The sequence below is a fragment of the Beta vulgaris genome, chromosome 8 (assembly GCF_026745355.1).
Source record: "Beta vulgaris subsp. vulgaris cultivar EL10 chromosome 8, EL10.2, whole genome shotgun sequence".
Classification (NCBI taxonomy): Eukaryota; Viridiplantae; Streptophyta; class Magnoliopsida; order Caryophyllales; family Amaranthaceae; genus Beta; species Beta vulgaris.
Genome location: NC_079209.1, coordinates 3547122 through 3557360, shown reverse-complemented (window position 1 = coordinate 3557360; position 10239 = coordinate 3547122). Strand labels below are relative to the sequence as shown.

The 10239-nt window shown below is 32.8% G+C and overlaps 1 protein-coding gene across 2 annotated transcripts; it reads right to left on the bottom strand.

The window, feature by feature from the left end:
- Window positions 1-999: 999 nt before the first annotated feature.
- On the bottom strand, window positions 1000-5084 carry LOC104884763 (transcription factor bHLH162). 2 transcript variants are annotated; one of them, XM_019247674.3, is made up of 3 exons: window positions 4851-5084; window positions 3731-4081; window positions 1000-1326 (listed from the first exon to the last, which is right to left on the bottom strand). In XM_019247674.3, the coding sequence occupies exons 1-3, from the start codon at window positions 4983-4985 to the stop codon at window positions 1258-1260; spliced, it is 555 nt and encodes a 184-aa protein (XP_019103219.1). In that variant the 5' UTR covers window positions 4986-5084; the 3' UTR covers window positions 1000-1257. The 2 variants fall into 2 exon arrangements, with proteins under 2 accessions (XP_019103219.1, XP_019103220.1); XM_019247675.3 differs by having other exon boundaries at window positions 3731-4072.
- Window positions 5085-10239: the final 5155 nt, after the last annotated feature.

Below are 10239 nucleotides of genomic sequence, written 5' to 3'. Positions count from 1 at the left end.
GCTGCACCAGATCTTTCGAACCTTTCCATCAACACTCGTCGACCCTCTCTCTCCCTCTGACCCGTCGACCCCGGTGGACTTTTTCTATCGTCCTCACCGAGACACCGTGGCTGCACCAGATATTTCGCACCTCTCCACCAACACCCGTTCGCAGATGGCTTCAATCCACGATGGCCAAACCACCGTGACATTAACTGCTTTATTATTCGTTTTCTTTTTTTTCTTTTTCTTTTTCGTTTTTTAGATCTAGATTTTTTGTTTTAGGATTTTTTTAATTTCAGTTTCTTATTTTTTGTAATATATTTTTTGGTTTTATTATATTTTGTGTGATTAGTCATTTATTTGTAACTGTTGTTTTTATTTTTGCTTTTTCAATTTACTTTTTGTTCTTTTGTAATATTTATATAACTATTTTTATCTTTATATATTAATGAGATTCATATGTTATTTCATATTAAGTTCAATTTGGTGGATAGTGGATGGGACAGTTGTTTGGTTTCATTCTTTTAAATTTAATTGAAAAATGCAAAAAAAGAAAATTTAACCTGTACTATGACCTATTGCTGCGGTTTTGAGCAACAATCGCAGCAATAGGCCAAGATATTGCTGCTGTTCCTAGCCAAAACCGCAGCAATACGTTGTACTTTTTTAATAAAAAATAAACATATTGCTGCGGTTTTGGCTAGAAACCGCAGCAATTGGCCACTTAATAACCGCATCAATAAGCATTTATTCTACTAATGTTATGACTTTCTTATACATAATTGAGTATGCCACCTATCCTAATATAAGAAAATATTTTTTTTTGAGGTAGGATATATATATATAAATATATATATATGACCTAGCTAGCCTCCGTTAAATAGGCCAATGTCTTAGGCTTGGCTTCCTTTGACATGGGCAGCGCAGACACGGAGGATTTCCAGTCCATGGAGATTTTTTTCTTAAATTTTTTTAAAGAATGCGGCAATAAAAATAAACAACACAATCATGTAATTACGTAGAAACGACGATCATTACAATGTGCACAGTGCACTACATCCAGCTTTATAAGCCGACAAAGATTGATGATATTGAATTTCAATTTGAAATACAACAATAAGACAATCTCTAGTAGATGATGTTTTCATAGGTTGACATCTGATAAGATATGAAAGTATGAAACATAAGCAAATCATGCATTAAACTGTAAGAGATTGATAGAAAAGCTTGTGAATTTCTAAGCATCTAACACTGAAAGATGTCCAAACCCAACATTCATGGGTCAAATTTCTTTAAATTCTCAGTAATCCTTGCAAAATCATCACTTGTCGCAGCTTCATCCATCTACACAAAAAGAAAACTCAAACTTTGCTCCTGTTCAAAATACTTCATCTGTTTCGTTTTAAATGCAACAAGGGTATTATTTGTAAGATATAAAAATATTCATTTGCTGCATTTAAAATGAGAAAAAGTATAAGAAATATGGCCTTGTTTGGTTGACAAAATAAATCATGGAAAGTGCAAATTCCTAGGAAGTAGAAGTATATATGAAGTTGTTTGGTTGGCAAAATCATGAGAATTTGCACTTCCTAGGAAGTTCTACTTCCTCCAAAATGGAGGAAGTTCTACTTCCTCCAAATGGAGGAAGTTACTTACCTAGGTCCCCCTAGGTAAGTAGAACTTCCTATGGGAAGTTCTACTTCCCATTGTCAATCAAACACAATTTTACATTTTCTAGGAATTTCAAATACATGGGAAAAATAACTTCTTAAAAAGTATGACTTCCCATATACAACCAAACAAGGCCATAATATATGAGTAGGTATGCGCTGACGGTGCGGGATTAGTTAGTGTGTTTAAATTACACCTATCGCACATCTATTTTGTTCGACTAGCATGCATTACCCCACAGGCCACAGGAGCTCCATATTGTGCCTGAAGACTTAAGCTACTGTCCTACGAAACAGACTTTTGTTAGCCATTGAACTTAAGTTAGGAATGTTTACATTGAAAGAGATAATTTGTAGGTTATTAATTTTTTGGAGGTTCAAGCTTAGCCCCCCTTGAAGATCCAGCTGTTATTGGATGACATCAAGCAATTGCTGACCAATTTTGATACTGTTGATTAAAGACAAATATTGGGAAGCCAATCGTACTGCAGACTTTTGTTGCAGCTTTGACACCTTATTCACATTCAGCAGGATGTATACCGTTTCATTGATGAAAAATTTCTCATTTATCTTTTTTTTTTGGAAAATTTATCAAAAATTAACTTTATAAAGGTTCAATTTCGTGGAAAAAAACCTTATAAAGCATTCTTTGCAAAAAGAAACCACAAACTTAATTTTCTCTTGCAAGAAAAAACTTATTTCCATTTTGCAGTGTGTTTTTTCTCAATTCTGGCGATGAACCTTCTAACTTTCTTTAACTCCCTATTTCCATTAACTGCAGCACCACCTCTGTGCATCTCAAAAACCACACCGAAAAATGTTAATAAGTTTCATATTACAAGAAAAAATAAGTTTGTGGAGTTTTTTTACGCAAAGAATACTTTAAAAAGGTTTTTTCTTACAAAATTAAACATTTAATTTTTTTTAAGTTAGGTTACACTCTTGAGAAAAAACTTTCCTTACTCTTCATTAAGAATAACAAGTACAACTTTTGTCTCCAATTTCAATCACCACTCGCCAAAAATCTTTAATCATCCCTATTCATCAAAAACGCCCCTTTTGACAATTAACATCCTTACCTCCATTGATCCACTGGGATCGCCAATCATCTCTCTTTCTATTCATCATTGTATGAAGCTAAGCGCATTTATTTATATATTATGAACTTCTATAATCTTCATGTATCTTTTTTGTGGCATATATTTTACTCCCTCTATTTTAATTTGTAATACTCTTTACACTTATCGTCACAAATAAATTTAGAAAACATGTAGTTGTACGAATATCAAATTGTTATTTCAATAAATAAGTAGATGCAATGGGATTTATTAGATACATTTTTACTGAAAAGTTGATTACAAGCTAGAGGAGATAATGGAGTAATTTTTTATTTGAATGAGAAAATGAGTACCTGAGATCCTAACGTTTTAGTAGTGGGGAAGATGTCTTTAGAATACATTATTTTCATAAAAACATTGGTTTTACGTTTTGTAAGTTTAGGTTAATTAGTTTCAGAATTATTTGATAAAATTAGATGAGTTATCGTACCCTATAAAAGGAAAGAAAAAGACAAGTTACAGTAAGCTCTAACACCTTATAAATTTTCACTAAATCTAATAAGTTTAGATAGATTCCAATATACTGCAATAAACTCTGTTCAATTAGGATAAGTACCAATATACTCTAAAAAGTTCAAATAAGATTAGTCCACTTAAACTTAGAGGTTTATTTTTAAGATGAACGTGTACTAAAGAGGATAATGTGATAGATGAAAGAAAAGTGTAAAGAGTATTTTAGAACAAAGGGAGTATTAGTTTCTTTTAGGTTCTTCCTTTTCTGCTGGACAAGAGTCCAGTAACTGTTCGTGGCAGTTGACTCCTTCTACTTGTAAAAGAAAAAGTAAATGTAAAATATTTTTGCTTCTTTCAAATATATATAAAAATGTTCGTGCGTGGCAGTTGACTCCCTCTACGAAAGCTCTATTCTTTCAAACTAAATTTGATTAAACTAAATTGAGTTAAACTAATTGAACTAAATTGAATAATAAGTGCAAAACAACATGGCTTAAATATTGTTACCTTTGCATGGATGGTGTGAAAGACAGTGTTTTCGTGAACCGAATAACTAGCCTTTACAACTTCTACATTTTCCTCATGAAAAATGTGCATTACATCCGTAAATTTAGACTGGCTCTCCAACCTAGTAATCAAAGTCACCTCCATGGCTCTCCCATTTTCAGTTACCTCAATTCGAACGGGTGAATTTGAGGGGTAACTTGCTCTAGTACTGCTACTATTATCATCTTGTGATCCTTCAACTACTCCTAGCAGCAAGCTATCCCTCCTTTGCCTCAAGTTTTCCACATTCTCTTGCAGCTGCTTGATATAATTTGTTGCTTCATCTATTTGATCTGGTATTGGCTGCATAAACTAGACTAGCTTATCTTAGCAAGATATATATTGTATGGTATTATGCATGGTTTTGCTGTTTTTAGGGAAATGTTTCACTTAGTTTCAGGTATTTAAACACACGACTCTGATCATTAATATTATTAATAAAATTTATACGTCATTAAAAAATATGGAGAAGATGTGTATTTCAATAAAGTGAAAGTCAAACTGTATCATCCTTTTAGGCCCGTTTAGTTGGGAGTAAGGCATTTTCGGTGTAAAATGATTTTCCTAAAAAACAATTTGCAATGGAAAACACAATTCCAGAATTAGTTTTATTTCCATTGTTTGGTTTAATGTAAGAAAAACGATGAAATGAAAGAAAAATAAATGGAAAAGTAAGAAGCAAAGGTTGTGAGAGGAAAGTACAAGACATACAAGAAAAAGGAAGGAAAACAGTTTTCCCGTCATTTTGAAAGGAAACTGGTTTTTCATCATCAGGAGAGAAATTTTACTCCAAAAGAAAATGGTTTTACACTCCTTTGCAAACCAAATAATGTAAAATAGAAAAGAGAGGAAAACAGTTTTTCAGAAAAATGTTTTACGCCCTACCAAACGAATCAGCCTAAAACGGGAGAGAGTAATATAATATGCAATACTAGCAATATAAATATATAATCAAAAGCAATAGAAGAGAGAGGAAGAGAGCATACTAAATAAAAGTTGACAGTGTAATTTTAACGAGTAATGTGACACTTAAATTAGGAAAAACATAAGAAAGAAAAAAAAATGAAGAGAAGAGAAAAACCCTTGTAGAGGAGGCATCCTGAGAAATAAGGGAGTTGAGTTGGAAATAGAGGTTTTTCATCTGGTTTCTTGTGTGTGTCTCCATAGTTTTGCTGTCTCTTTTTGATAACGAAGATTCAGAAGAATTGTTGTCCATAGTTTATGAGCTTGACAAACTAAACAACACTAGCTATCAATGTTAGCCTGAAACTTGACATTTATAAGAAAAGAGAATGAGGAGAAAACTTATTTTTTCAAAAAAAAAAGTGAAAGTTGAAGGGTGTACTGTTACGCTAAGCATATATTCCTTTCCATCCAATGAAAAGTTGGCTATCTTCGTTGGCATTTTGGCATGGTTGACCATGCACGTATAACTTGTCGATCTAGCAGTATTCAAATATAACAGTCAGCAGCCATGAGAACGTAACAGTAATACTAGTCGACATCGGTGGGAACAGTTTGAAGGGGTTGAAAAAGCGTCATTTTTGCCCTATAAGATGTGCTTATAATTTTAGTTTCACACTTCCCATTCACAAATATACGGAGATATGATAAGAGTGTATCATCAAGGTAATATATGATAGTTTTTAGAGTAGAGAGGAGATTGAATAAAATATGGAGAAGTTTTGCATTAAACTTGCTCAATTAATCTCAATACAATAAGTGTCTTTTATAGACTTACAATAAAAAGTAACTAACCTAAAAGTTAGTCACATTACTAAGAGTGGAAAACATGTCCTATACCATATCCTCCATAACTACTATTCACTAATCACATTTTAATTATAAAATAAATTACCCACTAACTTACTACTAGCCACTAATCCAAATTGTTAGGAAAATCATTTGACTACTTTTGGAGCATAATCCAACAATATATTACACAATAACTTATTATGTAATAAAATCTTACATGTACATAATTACATATATACTTCAACAAAAACGACATAAATTATACAAATAATGACATGACTCTGATTTCGTTTTGTTATTTATTTCATACCATATTACTGTTTTTACAAAAAGGCATTGGTTTTTGGATTGTTATACCAGAAATTGTGGTGTAACAGAACACTTAAAAATTATGTGTATATAATAGAGGTGATCATGGGCCGGGTTCGGGGTGGGCCGCGCCTAAAAAATTGCCCATTGGTCGGGCCGGGCTGGGCCAAAATTCAGGCAAGAAATTTGTGCCCAAAATCCGCTATTTCGCGCCAAAATGAGCAAGCTTTTCGAGCCAAAATCTGGCTAGGCCCGATCGCGGACCAAATAATTCTGCTTGAAACCCGCCCAAAAAGCGGACCGGGCCAAAATGATCTTTTTTTTTTGGATTATTTCACAACCCAATGTCTAACTTATTTTCACTTCTCTCAATTCTCAAGTATTTGATTTAACACTTCAAATTAACATTAGTAAAAATGACTTGGGCATAACCTAGATCAACAACAGTTTTATGCTAAATACCAAAGGAAATTTCCAATGGTGACCTCGAACTTTTCGAGTTTCTCATTGGTGGCCCTATGTTTTTTTTATTCCCACTAGTAACCCTCAATTATTGTTTTATTCCCAAATATGACCTTGTAGAGTAAAAAAAACGTTAGTTTTGTTAACTTTTCATTACATTAAATGTCTCGGTTTGCGTGCTTGAAAATTTTCAAGGTTTGCATGCCGCAAATATTGCTCAATTAAAGTTTAGAAGCTCATTTTAGCCTTTAAGGGTCAAATCTAAAGTCTAAATTGGTTTTCATGCCCAAAAATTGGTCGGCTAAGGAATTGAGTGTCATTTTGGCCCTCCAGGGTCAAATTTGCCAAAAAAAAAAAATGACCGGAAGCACCTTCATTTGTGTGCCAAGACATTAGTTCTAACTGAAAGTCAATGGAATTAATGTTTTTCTGCTTTTTGAGATCACATTTGAAACTAGAACAGTAATTGAAGGTTACCAATATATATATAAAAAAATTGAGGATCACTAATGGGAAACTCGAAAAGTTCGAGGCACCTCAAATAAATATAAAAAGAGTAATTGCCTCAAAGACCTTAGCTATAGGTTGTAGCATGCTTTAAAATGACTATTTTCCAGAGGGCCAGTTTCTTGGAAAGTTTTTCCACAATGGGGAGAAGGTGATTCTTTGAGGGCCTTTTATTAGAGAGGGGAAATCCTAAGTAGTTTCCTAGATCTTTGGCTGATAGAACATCTAGGTCTTGTTCAAACTCATCCCTAATATCTTGAGAAGTGTTGGGAGAGAAGTAGATTTTGCTTTTTGAAGTGTTCATCTTTTGTCCCGAAATAGCAAAGAATTCCCTCAGCGTGTCATTCACAGCAGTTAGGGTATGAGTAGTAGCTTCTCCAAATAAGATTAAATCATCAGCAGTTAGGGTCCTTTATTGTACCTTACCTACCTCAAAAAAAAACTTCTGATATGTTTATGATTTTCTATTACCTTATTTCAAATAAAAAAAAATCATGATTTTGCATCATAAAACCTATCTATGCGACGATGCCTCGCTGTGACGCTGTCATCCTCTTGTGAATCAAAAAAAGGAAAAAACTCTGCACCTCGCCGTCCGTGCTAATTTCCAAAACTAGTAGTTTGTATATATGGCAAGTCCTTTCTTCATGTGATTAACAATTAATTGATGCTGTTGAGTGTTGATTACTTGATCTGCTAATACATTACTATTTTTATGCCCTAGCCTCTATACCTACTAGTTACCCTTCTTTTGTGTAAAGTTCTAGGTTTTTGCTCGCAGAGCTCGATGATTTAGCCCTTGTGCATTATTAAAACTAACACTATTACTTGGAACTAACGGCTAGAAAAAATAAAGAACATAACAACAAAACTTGTCGCGCAATCATTTGGTCCAACTTGGCCATTCTATGCCCAAAAAAACGACCGTTTTGCAAAACGTTGGTGTAACGTCAACCATCATTCCTTTTCTGGAAAGCTAATCAAAGCTTATTTAGTAATATTTCCTCCCTTTCGAATTACACCAAGGCTCCGTTTGGTAGGGCGTAAAACGTTTTTTCGGAAAACCGTTTTCCTCTATTTTTAGTTTTACATTGTTTGGTTGGCAAAGGAGTGTAAAACCATTTTCCCTTGGAGTAAAATTACACTCCTAATGATGGAAAATCATTTTTCCTTCAAAATGAAGGGAAAACTATTTTCCTTATCTCTCTTACACACTCCTCTCACTACCTCCTTATTTCCCCTTTCATATTTGTTTCATTTCATTATTTTTCTTACATGGAACCAAACAAGGAAAAACTAATTCTGGAATTGTGTTTTCCATTGTAAATTATTTTCCATGAAAATCATTTTACACTGAAAATGTTTTACGCACTACCAAACGGAGCCTAAATGCAACAAATCCACTTCTTCACTATTTACACTTTGCACTTTGACTAAGATTTATGATTTATACATAATGAAAAATATATTTAAGTGGAATTTTGTTATGTTCGTCTTTTGACGTACTTTCATAAAATGTAACTTTATAATATTTACTTATATTTAATTATAGATATTTGTGGTCAAAATAATGACTCGACATGCATAAAAGTTGATTTGTTGCATTTAGTTTGTAGAGAAGTAAGTACTCCCTCCGTCCCATAATATAGTGCTCACTTCTCATTTTTCACAAGAATTAAGGAAAATGGAAAGAGTTTTAGGATTTCACAAAAATATATATTTAAGTAAATGTTTATTGGGTATTTTGTCTTGCAACTAGTTTTTTTCTTCTTTTTCCTTTAAAATAAAATGAAAGAGCAATAAATAAACCTTGGAATGGTGTAAAACAATAAATAGGGGCACATATTTTAAAAGAAAGTAGGGGTATTTTGGAAAGTTTTATGTAGAAATGAAGGATAATTTAGTCCAAAAAAATTGATAAAAAAAAATAAGCACAACATTTTGGGACACCCAAAGAGGAATGCAAGCATTATATTATGGGACGGATAGAGTATCATTTATATAGAAAATTACTTCTCGTGACTCGGATTTTGGCATAATTAAAAGTTTACAATCATAAATACAAACTTGATAGCTTTAGGTAATTAGTAGCACAAGTAATTTATTTTTGCACTTATTTTTACTATTTTCAAACATATTTAACCATTGAATAAACAATATTCATATATAATAAAGAAAACCCAAAACTTAGAGCTCTAAATGTTTAAATATATATATATGCGGGTCAACATGCATATTTTGACAGGTTGCATTTGTCATGCGTCATTTGCAAGTCAAGTTCTTGCGAGTTATTTATCCATTATAGTACGAGTAGAAGTTCAAGTAAAAGTAAGTCTTATTCAAGTCAAGTTCAATTTGAAATAAGTTGAGCTCAAATCACTTTAGGTTTGGGTTGAGCTCGTTTGATTTTGGAAAGAGATCGTTTGTTTTTTTTAATTTGAGTGATATTCGAATCCAATCAAGTTGTTATCGAATTAGCTAGATCAAGTAATTCTTTGTATGAAGTTTAGGTCGTATCAGCTAGATAGTAGGTCATCGTGGGGTTTGGTGAAGTTCGACATGAGCCATTTTATTTAACCTGATGTGCATTATCAGATCATATTAGGATCATGTCATAAGTCCTAAAAAATTGTTTTTCCAAGTTCAAGTTTATCACAAATCGAGTTCAGGTTTTTGTCGTTTGACAAGTATTTTTAGTTTCGGTTTAGGTTAGTTTCAGTTTGACCCAATCTTGAATTTGGTCATATAAAAGAGTGGAGTAGTTAAAAAAAGTTATTGTAAATTTTAAATTTGAAAATCACCTTCAATTATCATGATTATTAATCTAGCTCTTGTAAACTTATCAAAAATTGATAGGAAGGAGGACGATGAAATAATTTTTCAAAAGGTGAAACACCCCCTGAAACCGAGCTGGGTAATCGATTGATAGTGTAAGTGGCAGTATATGATACATCAACCCAAAATTCCGCAGGAAAGTTAGAATGAATAATCATAGTACGAGCCATTTCAATGATATGACGATGTTTGCGTTCTGCAACACCGTTTTGAGCTGGAGTGTGGGGACAAGATTTTTGAAAAATAATACCATTGTCAGAAAAATGTTGAAGAAGAGGAGAATTGTCAAATTCCCTTCCGCCATCACTTTGAAATATTTTAATTTTGCAATTAAAAAGATTTTCAACCATCTTTTGAAACATAAGGAATTTTGAATAAGCTTCCGATTTTTGACGTAAAGGATAAATCCAGGAATAGCGCGAAAAATCATCAACAAACACAACATAATAGCGAAATAATTGATTTGACAAAACAGGAGATTGCCAAAGATCACTATGAATTTTATATAATGGATGTAGAAAGATATTCAACAGAATCAAAAGATAAACGATGAATCTTTCCTATCTTACAGCCTACACAATCATCATGAAATTTAGAGGTAC

Excerpts from the sequence above, each read along its gene's own strand:
- LOC104884763 (XM_019247674.3), bottom strand. The coding sequence starts at position 4,985 with ATGGACAACAATTCTTCTGAATCTTCGTTATCAAAAAGAGACAGCAAA. Across the intron at positions 4,082-4,850 it reads AGGATGCCTCCTCTACAAGG|TTTATGCAGCCAATACCAGA; the intron begins GTTTTTCTCTTC and ends AAGCTAGTCTAG. Across the intron at positions 1,327-3,730 it reads TTCACACCATCCATGCAAAG|ATGGATGAAGCTGCGACAAG; the intron begins GTAACAATATTT and ends CTTTTTGTGTAG.